The sequence below is a fragment of the Littorina saxatilis genome, linkage group LG2, assembly GCF_037325665.1.
Source record: "Littorina saxatilis isolate snail1 linkage group LG2, US_GU_Lsax_2.0, whole genome shotgun sequence".
Lineage (NCBI taxonomy): Eukaryota > Metazoa > Mollusca > Gastropoda > Littorinimorpha > Littorinidae > Littorina > Littorina saxatilis.
In genome coordinates this window covers 6712094-6734578 of record NC_090246.1, presented here as the reverse complement: position 1 = coordinate 6734578, position 22485 = coordinate 6712094, and the positions used below count along the sequence as shown (strand labels likewise).

The 22485-nt window shown below is 43.1% G+C and overlaps 2 protein-coding genes across 5 annotated transcripts in view; one reads left to right on the top strand and one right to left on the bottom strand.

Moving 5' to 3' along the window:
* LOC138958084 (tubulin beta-4B chain-like) overlaps positions 1-5206 on the top strand; it is a 19360-nt gene extending 14154 nt beyond the window's left edge. Inside the window, exons 7-8 of one of the 2 annotated variants that reach the window (XM_070329146.1) lie at positions 2427-2627; positions 4316-5206. In XM_070329146.1, the coding sequence (XP_070185247.1) occupies positions 2427-2627; positions 4316-4477 (363 nt within the window). In that variant the 3' untranslated portion in view covers positions 4478-5206. Of the gene's footprint in view, positions 1-2426; positions 2628-3849; positions 3925-4315 lie in introns of those variants that run through there. The other variant, XM_070329147.1, reaches the window with a different exon arrangement.
* A 731-nt stretch (positions 5207-5937) lies between these two features.
* Positions 5938-22421, bottom strand: LOC138958085 (fructose-1,6-bisphosphatase 1-like). 3 transcript variants are annotated; one of them, XM_070329148.1, is made up of 7 exons: positions 22123-22421; positions 18023-18185; positions 14929-15021; positions 12835-12975; positions 8358-8495; positions 7928-8099; positions 5938-7521 (listed from the first exon to the last, which is right to left on the bottom strand). In XM_070329148.1, the coding sequence occupies exons 1-7, from the start codon at positions 22299-22301 to the stop codon at positions 7256-7258; spliced, it is 1152 nt and encodes a 383-aa protein (XP_070185249.1). In that variant the 5' UTR covers positions 22302-22421; the 3' UTR covers positions 5938-7255. The 3 variants fall into 3 exon arrangements, with proteins under 3 accessions (XP_070185249.1, XP_070185250.1, XP_070185251.1); XM_070329149.1 differs by having other exon boundaries at positions 7928-8044; positions 22123-22419; XM_070329150.1 differs by lacking the exon at positions 8358-8495 and having other exon boundaries at positions 7928-8044.
* Between the last annotated feature and the right edge of the window lie 64 nt (positions 22422-22485).

Sequence of the window (22485 nt, the reverse complement as noted above, 5' to 3'; positions counted from 1 at the left end):
CTTCAGATTTTTTCAAAAACCGGAAATCCGGCAAAAGCCGGAAGAGTAACACCCATGCAACCTTAACCCACCAGGCGCGGCCGGAATTTGAACTCACGATATTAATGTTTTAAATGTGTTAATGAGAAATGACACCAATCAAACAAACCAAGACATATCCTCTTGTCCCTTCCTTCCAGAGTGGAATATCTGATGTCAAAAGTGAAGCAAAGTTCAAGAAAACGTGACAACGCGAATAATGGTGTAATGTAAAAATTCTGTCACTTCTGCATAGGGTCTCCCGAGGAACTGACAAATAGTTTCGAGAACAAAGTTGGTCTCAGTGACTTCGTCATATCAGCAGTAGAAAATAACTCGAAAGGTCGCCACCAGGCTGTGCAAGTATTGGTATCATACGTCTTTGAGTTAGCTTGGTGTGTGTGACGTGTCACTAATTGCTCACAGCACGCATACATTCATGAACACACGCTCAACTAAAAGGTGAATAGAAAACTTCAAGAATGCATTTCAAACTACAGCAAACAACAGTGAAAGCCACCAGCCAAGTTTGAATGATTTTGGAAAAATTTACTGCAGTGATAAAGCAAAGGTAGGGATTAACCCCTTCCCTGCCCTGCCACGAACGGCGTTCGAGGTGTTTTTTGGCATCCTGTCTGCCCCGCCACGAACGTCGTTCGAGGTGTACGCATCAGAGTCCTGTATCCACCCAAGAAGGGGGGTAACTGCAAAAACTGTTGGCAGAGCAGTTAGACATCTTGAACCAACGGTTCCTTCCCTTTGACCGTTATGAATAGCAAATATTGATGTTTGGGAGAATTTTGAAACTTCGGGAGTTATCTGTGTTAAGTCGTCAACAAAGATGTCGGATGGTGGACGGCGTGGGGGTACCACGAGGTCTGTTTTCAAGCGCTATTCAGCACTTGAAGTGCTTCAAGAGTGCCTAAATGACCTAGACAGTGATGATGAAGACCTTAGAGATGGAAGTGACAGCGAATCAGACGAGGAAGAAACTGATTTCAACCAGCACCACCCTCTTTTGTCCGAGGTAGGCATTGATGATGACAATGATATCAGCTACGAACCAAGTGTATCTGCCACTGACAGTGATCAGTCGGAGACTGATGGCAGTGATGCCGAAGCAGAACCAATGCCTGGCCCATCAACTTCATGTCCTGTGGTCAGAGGTCGCGGCAGGGGTCGAGGAAGCAGTGTGGGAAGAGGACAACGAGGGAGAGGTAATGCGAGGGGGCGTGGCCGCGGCCGTGCCCGACAAATTCCAAGACAACGTCAGGAAGATAAGATAAGAAATTGGACAGATGCTGATGCAACTGCGCCAAACCAAGACATCCAATTTCAAGGCAATCCAGGCATGCAGTGCAATGTTGACAATTTTGAACCAGTAGACTGGATGCAGCTGTTTTTTGATGACGACCTCATCAACCACCTTGTCTTCCAAACAAACCTTTATGCTGACCAGTACCTTGAGAGCAGCCTTGTGCTTTCCTCAGTGTTTTGTGGATTATCACACAAAATTCATATACTGGAAGTAGTGTGTGGACTTTGCCTGCTCTGTGGATTGTGACTTTGTTGCTTCTGAGTCTCAGCTGTGGAGTATGACGTGCGATTCCGGACTTACCTTACCATGAACAGCTAACCCTTATAACTTTGGATGCTTATAGCAGTGAAGTTGATTACCAAGAAGTTTTGTGAGTACCTGATGTTTTTCCCTTTGTTACACCAGTTTTTTGTTGTGTTTTGTCATGCATTTTTGTGATCAAGTGTGTTGTTATGTTCCGAAAATGCTTGATCACGGGGAAAAAAAAAAGAATAAATAATTACTTAAAAATTTCTGTCCTGCCAAATGAAACTAATTTCACTTGTAATTGGGGCCAGGGATGTTAGAAAAAAACATGCCAAATATCTAAGAGATATCTCTTCAAATGCCTGAATTATTCACGTTTTAGTGAACACACCCTCAAAAGTCAAATTTTGCTCCGGCACACAGGAATACAAATGCGCTTTTTCACGCTGGCAGGGAAGGGGTTAAGCCTATTTTAACATACTGGAAACTGGTAATCTTCCAGTAGGTATTAATTTAGTTTTACTAAAGCCTGCTGGGACACAAGTAATGGGTTAGTGCATTTGTAAACAGGAATCGCTTGACAAGTGGCCCCCTTCATCCCCCCCTTCCTCGTCCTGATATGGCTCTGCGTAGTCGGCTGGACGTTAAGCAACAAATAAACAAACAAACAAACAAACTGTCAAGTGTTTGCCACTCCAGCTAACCCCAAGACGAGCCACACAAATGTTTGAATGACATTTCTTTGTTCCTGTGTGGTGCAGGTGGACGAGCAGATGCTGAACGTGCAGAACAAGACAAGCCACACAATGTTTGAATGACATTTCTTTGTTCCCGTGTGGTGCAGGTGGACGAGCAGATGCTGAACGTGCAGAACAAGAACAGCAGCTACTTCGTGGAGTGGATTCCTAACAACGTCAAGACCGCCGTGTGCGACATCCCGCCACGAGGTCTCAAGATGTCCTCCACTTTTATCGGCAACTCGACCGCCATCCAGGAGCTCTTCAAGCGAATCTCTGAACAGTTCACCGCTATGTTCCGTCGCAAGGTCAGTACGACTCACACAGTGGGCTGCAGTGTCACATGACATTGTATGCACAGACATAAAGAATCTCGGAACAGTTCACCGCTATGTTCCGTCGCAAGGTCAGTACGACTCGCCCAGTGGGCTGCAGTGTCACATGACATTGTATGCACAGACATAAATAATCTCTGAACAGTTCACCGCTATGTTCCGTCGCAAGGTCAGTACGACTCGCCCAGTGGGCTGCAGTGTCACATGACATTGTATGCACAGACATAAATAATCTCTGAACAGTTCACCGCTATGTTCCGTCGCAAGGTCAGTACGACTCACCCAGTGGGCTGCAGTGTCACATGACTCAAAGAATATCGTGCTTGAACAATGTCTTCCAAGGATCAATAGTAGATATTCCTATTTCATATGTTGAGTAGATTTCCATTGGTCAATTGGGCAAAACTGAGCTCATTGACGACATTTCCGTCGATATCAGTTTTGGTATAGACGACCTCTTTATTGCTTCCCCACTTCAAAAACAGACACCTAAATTTAAAAACAAAAAAATATATATGAAAATCTTATTATCCCAGAATTTAATTGAGCAAGTGACTAATTACTTTTTGAAAGAAACATTTGGAAATACTGTAAAGTACAAGAAAAGAGTGAACAAAACTAAATAATAATCAAGTCCATCAATATTGGGTCATGTGTTGTCGACTGGTAGGGTTGAGTTTACACGCTACATTGTGAGAAGCTTGAAGGGCAGATTGTACAGGATGATAGATGTTTGTAAAGAATGATCGGAAATTGTGAGATATTATCTCCCTTGTCTGATCAGAATTCATCCTTTAGTCGGCAAGATCCATTGATGTATGCGAGCGATGTTTGGTTTAAACAATGTTTATTCATATTTACATGTTCAGGAAATGTACATCGACATAAGGTGAAAACAAGCCTACGGCTACGTGAGCGATGTTTGGTTTAAACAATGTTTATTCATATTTACATGTTCAGGAAATGTACATCGACATAAGGTGAAAACAAGCCTACGGCTACGTGAGCGGTGTTTGAGATTGTCTGTTTTTTTGTCGTATCTAGCTTTCCTACACCGCTACTCAAGACACTCGAGTGTTGAGATTGTGAGTTGTGAAATAACAGTTACCTTTGCAGGCATTCCTTCACTGGTACACAGGAAACTATAGTGCCAAGATGTGTGTGTGTGTGTGAAATGAGTGTGTGAATGTTGCAGGCGTTCCTCCATTGGTACACAGGAAACTATAGTGCCAAGATGTGTGTGTGTGTGAAATGAGTGTGTGAATGTTGCAGGCGTTCCTTCACTGGTACACAGGAAACTATAGTGCCAAGATGTGTGTGTGTGTGTGAAATGAGTGTGTAAATGTTGCAGGCATTCCTTCACTGGTACACAGGAAACTATAGTGCCAAGATGTGTGTGTGTGTGTGAAATGAGTGTGTGAATGTTGCAGGCATTCCTTCACTGGTACACAGGAAACTATAGTGCCAAGATGTGTGTGTGTGAAATGAGTGTGTGAATGTTGCAGGCATTCCTTCACTGGTACACAGGAAACTATAGTGCCAAGATGTGTGTGTGTGTGAAATGAGTGTGTGAATGTTGCAGGCATTCCTTCACTGGTACACAGGAAACTATAGTGCCAAGATGTGTGTGTGTGTGTGAAATGAGTGTGTGAATGTTGCAGGCGTTCCTCCATTGGTACACGGGGGAGGGGATGGACGAGATGGAGTTCACGGAGGCAGAGTCCAACATGAACGATCTGGTGTCGGAATACCAGCAGTACCAGGACGCAACCGCCGAGGACGAGGGCGAGTTTGAGGAGGAGGAGGAAGAGGAGGTCGCCTAAACTACCGCCAGCGCTACGTGGGGAGGGTGCCGCTTGGCCATCCCAGCTTCTGTAACTTCAAGTGTAAGCGCCTGCAGTGAACTGACTGCAGCGTTCAATTCACACACTCAATATTGTCAACAACTTGCTTTACTTAATTTGCTTGATAATTTGGTTAACTGTATTTGTCTCCGTGAGATAAGAAGTGAAAGTCTGCTACAATTCATTTGAACAGCCGGACATGCACACAGTTCAACTTCTGTGATTGCTTCCATGAGATGCTAATGTTCAAAGGGTGCAGCTAAGGTGAATTTTACCTTTGTCTCCATCATGAGTTGTACCTGTGTTTTTTCGACAAACTTTCAAGCTTTGTTGTATTGACATTGGTCTAATCACTCGAGCTTAAAGCAATGCTGATTTTGCTGAAAAACTTTTCCCTTTAACTACTGTAGACCATTTACACGTCAACAGAATGTTTTTTGTGTCACGAATTATATGTAAATTATTTGATAGCTTGTTATCTTTATATTTGTTGTTACCAGCGTAAATGTGACATACACAATTTTATAATTCTGTGCAACGCTGCAAGATGAAGATTTCCTTTCTCCCCTTTTGTTTTGACCAGGTTACTGTTTTCATGTCTTTGACCAGCGTCAGACATTATTTGCTTCCTTCTCAATGTTGCCTTGACTGTTGTCTTTCCGTAAGCTTGCGTCTTCCAATGGGATCAAAATTTGACTGCAGACAATTCTTTCTTTTTGAGTTAATTTTTCAGTGAGAGACAGTGTGTGGGTGTATGTGTGCGTGTACTTAGTCAAAGTAAGAACATCGAAACACAAAATGCTAGACATACATTCTTTGCATGGGATGTTTTGAGCGAGAGATAAGTGTGTGTGTACTTAATCAATCAATAGAATTTATTTCCAAAATGCAAAAGCACATGATTTTGTTTTGAATGTTGAAGTAAATCATATATCCACGTCCACACTCACATTCACACCCATGGTTAAATACTATTTGCACAACCGACTAGAGTCTCCCCCTTTCTCCCACCCAACCCCCCAAAAGAAGCACAGGACTAGTGTACTGCTCTGCATGAGCGTCCACACAAGCACCAACAACAGATTCAGAGTGCAGACAAGATGGCCTCTGGGAAAAAACTGTTCCTGAAACGACAAGTTCTTGTCTTCAGGGCTCTAAAGCGCTTGCCCGAGGGGAGAAGCTCAAACAGAGGGTTGGGTGGGTGAGTGGTGTCGCCGATGATACTATTGGCTCTCCGGATGAGCCAGCGTGTTGTACAATGAGGCGACGGATGGAAAGTCGCACCCAACTATCCGTGATGCCTGTCTCACGATCCTATCCAGTTGTGCTTTCTCTTTTTCACTAACGCCACTATACCACACAGAGATCGAGAAGCACAAGATGCTTTCCACTGTAGCTCTGTAGTCAAAGTAAGAACATCAACACAAAATGTTTGCAGCAAACGTTCTTTACATGTTTATTTCCATTAGTTACACATAAAACCCCACAGCATAATGCATGTATTCTAAAAACAGAATACTGAACCACCCCGAAAGTATGAAAAAATATCCACAAATATTAACCATTGCTGAAAATCATGAACAGATTATTTGAACACGATGAAAACGTTGAGGAATTGGTTAGCAGAACATTCCGAGGAATGAATCGCAGAAAAGGGACACTATATAGAGCACCTAGACCACGACGGACACAAAAGTAAATGCAGGGAGGGAGGCTGTCAAGTCGGCAGTTGTTTATTAAGGTTCAGTCCAGACTGCAGTCGCCATGACCTCGATTGTCGATACCTAACCTTTGCCCTCTGACCCCCAGATTATGGTTACAAACACACAATAAAGGCTACAGGGATGTAAACCCTTACAACACATAATGACAGTTCAAAGATATCCTTTCACTTTACTGCAAGCACCACTTGCTCCCAGAGTGTGACATCAGTCATAATGAACACTTAATGGTAATGAAGCTGGAGTTCCATTTTAATGCTGACTGTAGCTAGCTGTTCATGCATCTCTTCATATCCCAGTGACAAAACTTGCCTTGTAATAAATGGCACACTGTTTTGCGCATGTTGTAAGACCGAGCTGCTAGCTTGTATCATTGTGAAAGCTAGCTTGTATCATTGTGAGAGCTGCTAGCTTGTATCATTGTGAGAGCTGCTAGCTTGTATCATTGTGAGAGCTGCTAGCTTGTATCATTGTGAGAGCTGCTAGCTTGTATCATTGTGAAAGCTGCCATGGCACATAGTGAGGGAAGGAGACAGTTTCATACGCTACTGTCCATCAAACGTTGCTATTCATTATTTAATATGACTTTCATCAAACGTCGGTACTGTACTTTCCGTCAAACTTTATTATTAAACTTTCCATCGAACATTAATAATATACTTTCAATCCAATGTTAGTACCAGGAGTGCATAAAAAACCCATGGCAGAAAACACTCGCAGTCACACATTCTTCCAACTCTTAAACAATGTTATTGTTATTCACTACACCTCTACTTGTTTAAATACAAGCTCACATACATACTATTCCTACAGGACCAAGGGCACCACTTCACTTCTCACCACCAACAATGGATGTACATTCTCAAAGTTAACCATAATGTTACAATAACAAATGCCACATACTCTCGCACACTCACCTAACCCCTCAAACTGAATGTGAACATAAGCAATACATGGTTAAAGGCAGAAACCCCAGATACAGTGACCAGCTGACCAGCTTCAGGGTCCACCAGACTAAGTCCCTAGTCACTCAACGTCAGTGTGTGTCACAGGATGTGTGCGCGGTGACAGTTGACTGATGTTGGCGTGTCAGGGTGCGGTTCCGCTTCACTTGGTCCTGGGGTATTTGCGGTAGAGCGCCTCCACATCCTCCACGTCCTCCTTGGACCCCATGAAGATGGGCGAGCGCTCGTGGATGTTGGTTGGCTGGATGTCCAGCACGCGCTTCGTGCCGTCCGACGCTTTGCCGCCCGCCTGCTCCATGATGAACGCCATCGGGTTGCCCTCGTACAGCAGTCGCAGCTGTCGACAGTCAGAACAACACTTTGTACAATAACAATTCCTTCGTACAGCAGTCGCAGCTGTCCAATTTGTACAATACATGTGATTATAAAACAATGGCACATCAACAAACAAAAACTACCTAGACTGTGTAAAAAAATGTTCCTTGCGGAAATCCGCAAAATTTTTGAATGCTGAATCGCCTGCTTTAAACACACAAACACACCTAGGAGCACACTGTCTCTACTTCCAAAGACTGTTTCCCAAACAAACAGAAACAACGGCCTGGCCGTATTTATTTCTGTGACAGCTGACAGTATTTATTTCTGTGACAGCTGACAGTATTTATTTCTGTGACAGCTGACAGTATTTATTTCTGTGACAGCTGACAGTATTTATTTCTGTGACAGCTAGCTGCCCCCCTCACCTTTCCCGTGGGAGCCTCTGTGGTGGCTGGGTAGAGAAAGATCCCTCCGTAGACCAGAGTGCGGTGTACATCCGCCACCATGGAGCCAATGTAGCGCGCCGAGTAGGGCTTGCCGCTCTGTTTCATCAAAACAACACAATTCAATGTAGCGTGCTGAGTAGGGCTTGCCGCTCTGTTTCGTCAAAACAACACAATTCAATGTAGCGCGCCGAGTAGGGCTTGCCGCTCTGTTTCATCAAAACAACACAATTCAATGTAGCGCGCCGAGTAAGGCTTGCCGCTCTGTTTCATCAAAACAACACAATTCAATGTACACCACAAGATTAAACAAAACTGCAGATGAAAATTATGCATTTCTCCGGTTTCCATCCTCTGTATTTATTCCTTATAACGCAAACACACAGCCTGGACACAAGATGAATCGACTTACTGCGGGGAACTTCTTGCTCTTGACGTACTCCCTGGTAGCCTGGTCCCAGTACTGCTCGTAGCCCTCGTTGAGCGAGTAGATCTTGCCGCGCGGCTTGCACTGGATGTTGTGCTCCGTCAGCAGGAACTCCCCGATCGCCTGACACCAGACAGACAGTCAGCAAGTAGTCTATGATCGCCTGACACCAGACAGACAGTCAGCAAGTAGTCTATGATCGCCTGACACCAGACAGACAGTCAGCAAGTAGTCTATGATCGCCTGACACCAGACAGACAGTCAGCAAGTAGTCTATGTGCTACGACAGGGGAACCCCCCCTTTTAAGACCCCCTACTTTAAAATTCTCTCCTTTCTGACTTTTTTGTTAATAATCTCTAAATTCACTCCCATTTGAAACCGGCATGGTTGGCCTAGTGGTAAGGCGTCCGCCCCGTGATCAGGAGATCGTGGGTTCGAACCCAGGCCGGGTCATACCTAAGACTTTAAAATTGGCAATCTAGTGGCTGCTCCGCCTGGCGTGTGGCATTATGGGGTTAGTGCTAGGACCGGTTGGTCCGGTGTCAGAATAATGTGACTGGGTGAGACATGAACTGATGAAGCCTGTGCTGCGACTTCTGTCTTGTGTGTGGCGCACGTTATATGTCAAAGCAGCACCACCCTGATATGGCCCTTCGTGGTCGGCTGGGCGTTAAGCAAACAAACATACAAACAAACACCCATTTGAAGTCTCCCTCCTTTTTTTTTTGCCAGGTTTTTTCAGTTTTGAAGATTTCAAAAGGAGGGTTCAACTGTACCTTTGCAGAATATTTTTGCTAAATATCACATACATATCCATCTTTCACTTCGTACCACCCCTTTGCTAAATATCACAGACATACATATCCACCTTTCACTTCGTACCACCCCTTTGCTAAATATCACAGACATACATATCCACCTTTCACTTCGTACAACCCCTTTGCTAAATATCACAGACATACATATCCATCTTTCACTTCGTACCACCCCTTTGCTAAATATCACAGACATACATATCCACCTTTCATTTCGTACCACCCCTTTGCTAAATATCACAGACATACATATCAATCTTTCACTTCGTACCACCCCTTTGCTAAATACCACAGACATACATATCAATCTTTCACTTCGTACCACCCCTTTGCTAAATATCACAGACATACATATCAATCTTTCACTTCGTACCACCCCTTTGCTAAATATCACAGACATACATATCAATCTTTCACTTGACTTCGTACCACCCCTTTGCAAAATATCATTGACATACATATCAATCTTTCACTTCGTACCACCCCTTTGCTAAATATCACATACACACTGATCCATCTTTCACTTCGTACCACCCCTTTGCTAAATATCACATACATACATATCCATCTTTCACTTTGTACCACCCCTTTGCTAAATATTACAGACACACATATCCATCTTTCACTTCGTACCACCCCTTTGCTAAATATCACATACACACTGATCCATCTTTCACTTTGTACCACCCCTTTGCTAAATATCACATACACACTGATCCATCTTTCACTTTGTACCACCCCTTTGCTAAATATCACCTGCACACTGATCCATCTTTCACTTCACTAAATATCACATACACACTGATCCATCTTTCACTTTGTACCACCCCTTTGCTAAATATCACCTACACACTGATCCATCTTTCACTTCACTAAATATCACATACACACTGATCCATCTTTCACTTCGTACCACCCCTTTGCTAAATATCACATACACACTGATCCATCTTTCACTTTGTACCACCCCTTTGCTAAATATCACCTACACACTGATCCATCTTTCACTTCGTACCACCCCTTTGCTAAATATCACATACACACTGATCCATCTTTCACTTTGTACCACCCCTTTGATAAATATCACAGACATACATATCAATCTTTCACTTCGTACCACCCCTCTGCTAAATATCACTTACACACTGATCCATCTTTCACTTTGTACCACCCCTTTGCTACGTGCCAGTGCTTTCTTCAAACAATAAAATATAGTAATCTCAATAGTTGATGATTCAAATTATAAGGTACACCTATATACACCAGTCAACATTAAACTTTTACATTTTTATTTCAGCTTTTCCTCAGGCACTATCTTGAGTGTTTTTTTAATTTTATTTCATAGACATAGAAACGGAAGTGCTTCTTTATAACAGAAATCTAAAATCAACACTTGAGGCCAGAGAAAGAGAGGTGACACGCTAAAGAAAACTCACGGGGTCATACGTAAATCCCTGCACCCCGTTACCTACAGTAACAACAGACACACATCAGGCGAAGAGAAAGGGAGAAGACAACTCACAGGGTCATACACTGACAACACACACACATCAGGCCAACAGCAAGGGAGAAGACAACTCACAGGGTTATACACTGACAACACACACACATCAGGCCAACAGAAAGAGAGAAGACAACTCACAGGGTCATACACTGACAACACACACACATCAGGCAAACAGAAAGAGAAGAGAAAGGGAGAAGACAACTCACAGGGTCATACACTGACAACACACACACATCAGGCCAACAGCAAGGGAGAAGACAACTCACAGGGTCATACACTGACAACACACACACATCAGGCCAACAGAAAGGGAGAAGACAACTCACAGGGTTATACACTGACAACACACACACATCAGGCCAACAGAAAGGGAGAAGACAACTCACAGGGTTATACACTGACAACACACACACACATCAGGCCAACAGCAAGGGAGAAGACAACTCACAGGGTCATACACTGACAACACACACACATCAGGCCAACAGAAAGGGAGAAGACAACTCACAGGGTTATACACTGACAACACACACACATCAGGCCAACAGAAAGGGAGAGAAAGGGAGAAGACAACTCACAGGGTCATACACTGACAACACACACACACATCAGGCCAACAGCAAGGGAGAAGACAACTCACAGGGTCATACACTGACAACACACACACATCAGGCCAACAGAAAGGGAGAAGACAACTCACAGGGTTATACACTGACAACACACACACACATCAGGCCAACAGAAAGGGAGAAGACAACTCACAGGGTTATACACTGACAACACACACACATCAGGCCAACAGAAAGGGAGAAGACAACTCACAGGGTTATACACTGACAACACACACACATCAGGCCAACAGAAAGGGAGAAGACAACTCACAGGGTCATACACTGACAACACACACACATCAGGCCAACAGCAAGGGAGAAGACAACTCACAGGGTTATACACTGACAACACACACACATCAGGCCAACCAAGAGAAAGGGAGAAGACAACTCACAGGGTTATACACTGACCACACACACATCAGGCCAACAGCAAGGGAGAAGACAACTCACAGGGTTATACACTGACAACACACACACATCAGGCCAACAGCAAGAGAAAGGGAGAAGACAACTCACAGGGTTATACACTGACAACACACACACATCAGGCCAACAGAAAGGGAGAAGACAACTCACAGGGTTATACACTGACAACACACACACATCAGGCCAACAGAAAGGGAGAAGACAACTCACAGGGTTATACACTGACAACACACACACATCAGGCCAACAGAAAGAGAGAAGACAACTCACAGGGTTATACACTGACAACACACACACATCAGGCCAAGAGCAAGAGAAGAGAAAGGGAGAAGACAACTCACAGGGTTATACACTGACAACACACACACATCAGGCCAACAGAAAGGGAGAAGACAACTCACAGGGTCATACACTGACAACACACACACATCAGGCCAACAGAAAGGGAGAAGACAACTCACAGGGTTATACACTGACAACACACACACATCAGACCAACAGCAAGAGAAGAGAAAGGGAGAAGACAACTCACAGGGTCATACACTGACAACACACACACATCAGGCCAACAGAAAGGGAGAAAACAACTCACAGGGTTATACACTGACAACACACACACATCAGGCCAAGAGCAAGAGAAGAGAAAGGGAGAAGACAACTCACAGGGTACTGACAACACACACACACATCAGGCCAACAGAAAGAGAAGAGAAAGGGAGAAGACAACTCACAGGGTCATACACTGACAACACACACACATCAGGCCAACAGCAAGGGAGAAGACAACTCACAGGGTTATACACTGACAACACACACACATCAGGCCAACAGAAAGGGAGAAGACAACTCACAGGGTCATACACTGACAACACACACACATCAGGCCAACAGAAAGGGAGAAGACAACTCACAGGGTCATACACTGACAACACACACACATCAGGCCAACAGCAAGAGAAAGGGAAGACAACTCACAGGGTTATACACTGACAACACACACACATCAGGCCAACAGAAAGGGAGAAAACAATTCACAGGGTTATACACTGACAACACACACACATCAGGCCAACAGCAAGAGAAAGGGAAGACAACTCACAGGGTCATACGTGAATCCCTGCACCCCGTTGCCAACAGTGAGCACCACCATGGTGGCACTACCGTACAGGGCGTATCCTGCCACCACCAGTTTGGTGCCGGGCTGCAGCGCGTCCGATTCTTTGGCCTCGCCATCTGTCACCTGAAAAGACATGTCACTGTTAGTGCTACAACCAGGCCTGCAATTCTACGCTGCATCATACTCACTCATCACACATAGAAATTTTAACGAGGCTTTTTTTTTCCTCAAGTAACTTTGACAACATTCTGATATGGAAATCACTCTGACTATGCATCAACCTGAAAACATCTCACTTCTCCCAACCCACACCTCCCCCCCCCCCCCACACACACACACACCATGTAAACTGATGTAATTGTTCATGTATACATGCAGTGAAAGTTGATGAAATCCAAACAAAGGTGTAAGTGACTGTAACGTAACTTCCTGTACACACCAAAGGTGTACGTGACAGTAACGTTCCTTCCTGTAGACACCAAAGATGTACGTGACTATAACGTACCTTCCTGTAGACACCAAAGATGTACGTGACTATAACGTACCTTCCTGTAGACACCAAAGATGTACGTGACTATAACGTACCTTCCTGTAGACACCAAAGATGTACGTGACTATAACGTACCTTCCTGTAGACACCAAAGATGTAAGTGACTATAACGTACCTTCCTGTAGACACCAAAGATGTAAGTGACTATAACGTACCTTCCTGTAGACACCAAAGATGTACGCGACTATAACGTACCTTCCTGTAGACACCAAAGATGTAAGTGACTATAACGTACCTTCCTGTAGACACCAAAGATGTACGCGACTATAACGTACCTTCCTGTAGACACCAAAGATGTATGCGACTATAACGTACCTTCCTGTAGACACCAAAGATGTAAGTGACTATAACGTACCTTCCTGTAGACACCAAAGATGTAAGTGACTATAACGTACCTTCCTGTAGACACCAAAGATGTAAGTGACTATAACGTACCTTCCTGTAGACACCAAAGATGTAAGTGACTGTAACGTACCTTCCTGTACACACCAAAGATGTACAGTCGAACCCACTTAAAACGAACACGCTAGTTACGAATTTTGACTTATAACGTATTAGTTTTAAGTTCCCAACTGAATACCTCTTTCTTCATGCTTAAAAAAAATGCTTAAAACGAATTCTTTGTAACGAATTTATGCTTATAACGAGCACTTTTTGGATTCCCAAGCATGCATAATGTCTGTAATTTACTCACGCTTATGACGAAATCTTTAAACTCGTCCCGAGATCGACATATCATGGGAATTTGAGAAGTTTGAATACATGTGTCAAAGTCTTCCCTTGCGTCGACTGCTTGAACCATTGCTCAACCGATCACTGAATAAAGTTAAACTGATTACACTGTACTCACAAAACAATTTCAAATTTAGAATCAAAGTGATTGATAGCTCAGACACTGAACATGAATGACTGACTGACGTTTATTTCCTTCGCGAATACCAAAAACGAAACATCAATGTTTTGAACGGACGCCATTGCCAAAAAATATAGATGCCAGAGTGGTACACACTCTCAACGTTTGCGTTCGCCGGTTCGCGATAGTTTATCAGTCAGTCAGTGCTATCGATTTGGATTTGAACATCATGTTGCAACAAAACAAAAAAAACTAAATTGGCCAAGGTTTGCTACCCGTCGCCAAGGTAAGTGATTCCGGACAAATGATAGGAACACCGCGAATGTGGACAGTGTGTGCGTGTGTGTGACCAAAAACGTAACAACTGGATGAAACATCTGTGTGCTCACTCTCACTCAAACTCAACAATCATCACTCAACATGAGACACACATGAACATGTAACTGAATATGTCACTTTATTGTCTAAACGTGAAGCAGCATGAAAGTTGCGAAAGAAACAAATTGAAACACCATAAAATGTACAAGACGTAAAATAAAAAAATTTAAAAAAAATAAAAATAAAAAAAAAATCAATCAATTTTCTTAATACGAATTTTGGTTAAGACGAACTTTTTTTCCGATCCCCAGTGATTCGTCTTAAGCGAGTTCGACTGTATGTGACTATAACGTACCTTCCTGTAGACACCAAAGATGGAGCCAATGGACACCAGGCAGTCGATGTTGGACGACCCGTCCAGGGGGTCAAAGCACACGATGTATTTTCCCTGCACCCACAAAGAGAACAAAAAATGTTTGTTTGGAAAGGTATAGAAAGTCCAGTAACAAGCACACCAAGTTCAACACAGCAAAGAAGTCAGAAGAGACAGGGATAAAGAGCAAGAACATAACGTGGAAATAGTCAAGTAAAATAGTGACAGAATAGTTTGCCTGCAAGTAAATGAACAAAATATCCCAGAACAAATTGCCAAACCACAAACACCATTGCATTTAATGTATAAGAAAGCAATGAAACATGTTTTCCTGGCAAACTCTATAAAAAGTGCACACAAAATGTGTCTCTTCTCAACACAATAATAAACCTTAATGGGAGTGGACTTAAAACTAGTATTTATTAATAACTGCCAAACAGCTCTTCTGTGGATATTTACCTTTGTAAACAAAGCTGACACCAATCAATATAACAGCCCCCTGAACAGTGAGGCACTTCTAACATGTTCACCAAATTCAGAGATAAACATATCAAAAAGTTGACAAGCAGAGTTAAGTACTTCATAGCATTTTCTTCAGAGGAAAATCCTTTGTTAAAACAATCCAAAGATACCATATTTTGAAACGTTTACAGCAATCTGTGTGTGCAAGAAAAGCAGCAGCAGCAAACTGACAGTAAAGAACAACAGTCACAGCGGTAAAGAACAACAGTCACAGCGGTAAAGAACAACAGTCACAGCGGTAAAGAACAACAGTCACAGCGGTAAAGAACAACAGTCACAGCGGTAAAGAACAACAGTCACAGCGGTAAAGAACAACAGTCACAGCGGTAAAGAACAACAGTCACAGCGGTAAAGAACAACAGTCACAGCGGTAAAGAACAACAGTCACAGCGGTAAAGAACAACAGTCACAGCGGTAAAGAACAACAGTCACAGCGGTAAAGAACAACAGTCACAGCGGTAAAGAACAACAGTCACAGCGGTAAAGAACAACAGTCACAGCGGTAAAGAACAACAGTCACAGCGGTAAAGAACAACAGTCACAGCGGTAAAGAACAACAGTCACAGCGGTAAAGAACAACAGTCACAGCGGTAAAGAACAACAGTCACAGCGGTAAAGAACAACAGCCACAGCGGTAAAGAACAACAGTCACAGCGGTAAAGAACAACAGTCACAGCGGTAAAGAACAACAGTCACAGCGGTAAAGAACAACAGTCACAGCGGTAAAGAACAACAGTCACAGCGGTAAAGAACAACAGTCACAGCGGTAAAGAACAACAGTCACAGCGGTAAAGAACAACAGTCACAGCGGTAAAGAACAACAGTCACAGCGGTAAAGAACAACAGTCACAGCAAACCACACCTAACCACTAGTCTGAGACATGTCTAAAACAAGCTGTACTGACTTGTGACTGAAAGTTCTCACAAAGAAACAAACAACATCTGAAAGGTTCCTCAAAACAAAAAGGGTAGCAATTTGGAACAGAATGTTCTACACTAACATTCCATGCATCTTGCAATATGTGGGTAAAATATGCTACATGTTGTGTGTTGACATGCATCTTGCAATATGTGGGTAAAATATGCTACATGTTGTGTGTTGTCATAAGAAAAAAAACCTCAAACTTTTCTGACTGTTCTACAAATGAACGTCGACAAATAAACTGCAAGGTCCACCAAAGTCCCCTCTCTACTCTGTAAGTTATTTGTGACAAAGAAAAATTGTTGCATTCTGTTTATTCTTGCTTCTTTAGTAATACTAATAGGGAGAATCCAGGAAAACAAACCACCATGTATGACAATTCACTTGTGTAAAACCATGAACGAATAAACAGACAGAACCGCGTTCTCTTACTGTCAATTTGTGTGTACGCTTCAGCTGAACTCCCACGCTTAAGACAAATCTTCTTTGCAGAGAAAGGGGGTGGGGAATGGTTTACATCATGTAACATGAGGAAAAGAAGAAGAAGAACTATGGGCAAAGCTAGCACGTCCTTGCATTTTTATGAACTGTTTACTGCATGCACACAATCTGTTTTTCACACAGCGGTGACGAAAGGGTTCAAGGTGAGGCGCCAACTAAGCCGCAAAGTCAAAATGTCTCATGGTAACAACAGTATACTGCATGAAGCAGCCTACATGATACAGCTGAAGCCATGCCTCCACACGGATCTGGTTTCTAGAGCTCCCACCTACCATGCAGAAACCACAGCATAAAGTGAGCAATTCTATTTTGTACTTTGGTTACATGTTGTGATAGCTGTGTTCACTTGAGTCGTCTCTCTCACATGTATCAGCACAAACTGTCAATGACTGCACATCCAAGATCCAATTCCCTAAACTTTTTCTTCCCGTTTCTTGAGACTTAATTCGCACTATTCTACACAAGTCTAAATGAAATTACATTTTGAATTTCAAAGCCTCCAGTTCCAAACCTCTGCGCAACAAACACACGTCAGATGTGTCGTTGTGACTTGGCCATAACTGACATCCACACGGCCACTGCAGCTACACAAAACATACAGCTTTATCTAGGGTTATTATTCTGAACGCATGTCATATTCAAATTCAAACACAAAGTGCAAGCAATAACAAACAAGATTACCAACCGATCCCTGTAAGACAAGCGTAACATGACATTAAAGGTGTTACAGATTGTTCATAATAATGTGTTGTCAATGTCAGGTGATACAATAGTGTCATGATAAATTACACACTAGATCTAGTTTTGCAAAATGAGTTTTCTTGATAAGGTCTGGAAAAAAAATCGACAACAGACAGAATGCTGAAGTTCAAAACTCTAGAATCAGTAAACAAGAAACAAGTTTTAGTGAGAAAAAAAACATGTAAATATTTGATGTTAAAGTGCTAATAATTCTACTTATTTGAATGTTATAGCAGTACAAATTAGCACTCATATCTTTAGCAGTAGTTCTCACAATATTCCTCAAAAACTAGTGAAACATATGTCTAGTTTACCACTGATCTGCTCCACAGAACAACATTTACTTCAGCCGCAACTGTACAATGTCTAGTCTACGTGCACAAAGCTTACCTGCATTTCTGTGTCGATCTCGACGGCGTGGTCGTTCTCCTCCGACACCATGAGGCAGGTGGTGTAGGACGAGCGCAGCATGTTGATGAACAGGTCGTTAGCCAGCACGTCCAGCTTTTTCACCTGGTCGCCCGTCACGTTGGTTGACCCTGCGATGCCATACCTGTACACACGAAATAAAGTAAGTTGATGAACTTGTCAGGTTGGTTGACCCCGCGATGCCATACCTGTACACACGACATAAAGTAAGTTGATGATCTTGTCAGGTTGGTTGACCCCGCGATGCCATACCTGTACACACGACATAAAGTAAGTTGATGATCTTGTCAGGTTGGTTGACCCCGCGATGCCATACCTGTACACACGACATAAAGTAAGTTGATGATCTTGTCACGTTGGTTGACCCCGCGATGCCATACCTGTACACACGACATAAAGTAAGTTGATGATCTTGTCACGTTGGTTAACCCTGCGATGCCATACCTGTACACACGACATAAAGTAAGTTGATGATCTTGTCAGGTTGGTTGACCCCGCGATGCCATACCTGTACACACGACATAAAGTAAGTTGATGATCTTGTCAGGTTGGTTGACCCCGCGATGCCATACCTGTACACACGACATAAAGTAAGTTGATGATCTTGTCACGTTGGTTGACCCTGCGATGCCATACCTGTACACACGACATAAAGTAAGTTGATGATCTTGTCACGTTGGTTGACCCTGCGATGCCATACCTGTACACACGACATAAAGTAAGTTGATGATCTTGTCACGTTGGTTGACCCCGCGATGCCATACCTGTACACACAACATAAAGTAAGTTGATGATCTTGTCACGTTGGTTGACCCCGCGATGCCATACCTGTACACACAACATAAAGTAAGTTGATGATCTTGACACGTTGGCTGACCCCGCGATGCCATACCTGTACACACGACATAAAGTAAGTTTATGATCTTGTCAGGTTGGTAGACCCCGCGATGCCATACCTGTACACACGACATAAAGTTGATGATCTTGTCACGTTGGTTGACCCTGCGATGCCATACCTGTACACACCACATAAAGTTGATGATCTTGTCACGTTGGTTGACCCTGCGATGCCATACCTGTACACACGACATAAAGTAAGTTGATGATCTTGTCACGTTGGTTGACCCCGCGATGCCATACCTGTACACACAACATAAAGTAAGTTGATGAACTTGTCAGGTTGGTTGACCCTGCGATGCCATACCTGTACACACGACATAAAGTAAGTTGATGATCTTGTCACGTTGGTTGACCCCGCGATGCCATACCTGTACACACGACATAAAGTAAGTTGATGATCTTGTCAGGTTGGTTGACCCCGCGATGCCATACCTGTACACACGACATAAAGTAAGTTGATGATCTTGTCACGTTGGTTGACCCCGTGATGCCATACCTGTACACACCACACGATTGGATATACACATATTTTTAATATGACCACATCCTCCAGACTCATCACACAACTGACACTGAAATGCTGTACCTGTTCACATGACACACCGTACCTGTTCACACGACACACTGTATTTCATTTGACCTGACTCCACATGTACCGGTCCTGTACACGACACATTTGACACAGAGGGAGTTGCCTCTATTATTCTATCATAGTTATTGGAGCACTGGACTTGTGATCCTAGGGTCGCAGGTTTGAATCTAGGCCGTGACGGACATGGGTCAACTTTATGTGCAGGCTCCATCAGAAACGGTATCCATGTTCCACCCCCGTGTCACCTCAGTGACACGTAAAAGACCTCAGTCATTCTGCCATAAGTGCAGGCAGCTGATTTCATCTAAACACGCATACACCTGGGTAGCACGACTCTGTTGTTGCTAGCTTTCCACTGGGTGGAAGCGACCTAAATTTCACAGCGATATGACAATAAAGAAATAAAAATTAAATGAGAAATTAATTCTGCAAAGCTGAACTTGTGTGCAAGAATGCTGAAAACACTCCCACCCAAACCTAGATGTCAACCTATTTGGTAGACCTATTTGTTGTGAAGACCATGCATATCATCTTCAACCTATACCTAACGGTAACCATACAGAGCAGACCTGCACGTACACTACGCACATATGTAGCAAGGAGAGGAGCAAGCTGAGTGAAATTGACAAGAAGAGCGGGGTAGTAGTTGCGCTGAGAAGGATAGCACGCTTTTCTGTACCTCTCTTCGTTTTAACTTTCTGAGCGTGTTTCTAATCCAAACATATCATATAGACTATATGTTTTTGGAATCAGGAACCGACAAGGAATAAGATGAAACTGAAAGTGTTTTTTCGAAAATTTAATTTTGATCATAATTTTTATATTTTTAATTTTCAGAGCTTGTTTTTAATCCAAATATTATATAACATATTTATATGTTTTTGGAATCAGAAAATTATGAAGAATAAGATGAACGTAAATTTGGATCGTTTTATAAAAATTATTTTTTTTACAATTTTCAGAGTTTTAATGACCAAAGTGATTAATTATTTTTTAAGCCACCAAGCTGAAATGCAATACCGAAGTCCGGCGTTCGTCGAAGATTGCTTGGCCAAAATTTCGATCAATTTGATTGAAAAATGAGGGTGTGACAGTGCCGCCTCAACTTTTACAAAAAGCCGGATATGACGTCATCAAAGGTATTTATCGAAAAAAAGAAAAAAACATCCGGGGATATCATTCCCAGGAACTCTCATGTCAAATTTCATAAAGATCGGTCCAGTAGTTTGGTTTGAATCGCTCTACACACACACACACACACACATACACCACGACCCTCGTCTCGATTTCCCCCTCTATGTTAACCCTAAACCAAAAACAAGAGGCGAAGCCTTCAAGGCTCACGTAAGAAATCGACAAACAGTAACACAAACTCAATCACTCCGTCACACATACACACACACAATAACTGAGCAAGAGTGCGAGACACTAGATCTGTCTGTCTGTCTGCATGTAGCCTACCTACAGGGACAGGACAGATCGACACTGCGCTTTCGACAGCGCTTCCTCGCGCAGACACTGGAAACACGCTGTGCAGATTAACCTGTGGGAAATCTACTTTGGTATCTTCTTTATCTATTTTTCTGGAGCTACGAAACCGAACAATGTGAAATCGTCTTCTCCGAATCGGCGAACTGCAGTTCGGTGATAACTGTATCCATATCATAATCCTTTATGCAATCTGACCTAACCTTGACCCCTGACCTGGTCTACATACCACACACGACACAAACCAGTCACCTGTTTTTACCCCCCCAAAACCCCCCACCACCCGTTTTCTTTGGATACACACTTTAACTACATACGTGCCGACAAAATGTTGATCATTACTTCAATAGTTTGAAGATGGTGCTTGAAAAATAACCAGGTAAAATGAGTATTTCGGTGTTCAATCAAATGTTAAAGTTTCTACCACAGACAGACATACATACATACATACGCACGCACAGACAGACCAGACAAAAGTTAGCATCGCATAGGCTACACTTACATGAGCCAATAAGAACAATAAAACATACAAAGTATAAGAACACCCAAAGTTCTCCAGACAGGCACGTCCGCTACATCCATACTGCACACACACGTGTTCAGAGAGTACATGTACCCCCACTGAAATTCTTTTATTCAGCAAAACTGATAGTGTTTAGTTATCAGTGGGGCGGATCAGGGATCCTGGTATGCAAATCAGGGATAATTTATAATATCCTTCGAATAGTGTTTGTCACCATCACTGAGCACTTTAGGTACCTGGCATCCATCCACGTTAGACCGGTAAATGAGCACAGAATGTCTCGTTTTGTTTTATCTCGACAGAATGAAAAAATGCATGTGTGTCTTTTTCGTCGATGATACGACACACGAGAGCAATGATTTCGGTGCAAAGCAGGAGTATGACACATTCACATGCGTTGTACAAACGGAGAAAACACGTGTAGCAGGATGTAAATACAGAATCCTGGTTCTTTTTCTGCTCACACAGACAGACATAGTAAGACGCACACACACAGGCCGCAAACCATGAGAAAAGAGATGAAAGAGCCAGCTGATACACACGCGGCCATGAACTTACAAGTGATGGATGCCAGCTTTTCTCACAGCAGACGACACTGCCTTCACAGCAGTCAAGATGGCATTCAAGAGCTGCGTCAAATCGCCGGTAGCCTCGGGATGCTTTCTCTGCTCTTGCAGCACATATCGAGTCAGCGTGACGCAGTCCGTATCGATAGGGTTGCTTCCTTGCTCAGCCATTTTCAGAGTTCTGGTCTGTGTTGTTCTTGTGTGATTTATTCCACCGTGGAGAACTTGAATGAACTGTGGCCTCTGCACTCCACCAGTGTTTGCTCTCACTGTGCATGCGCGACAAACGTGACCTTTCTGTCGTCTCTGAGCCCGGCGCAAGGGTATATTGCGCGTTTTCGAACTACTATGACAA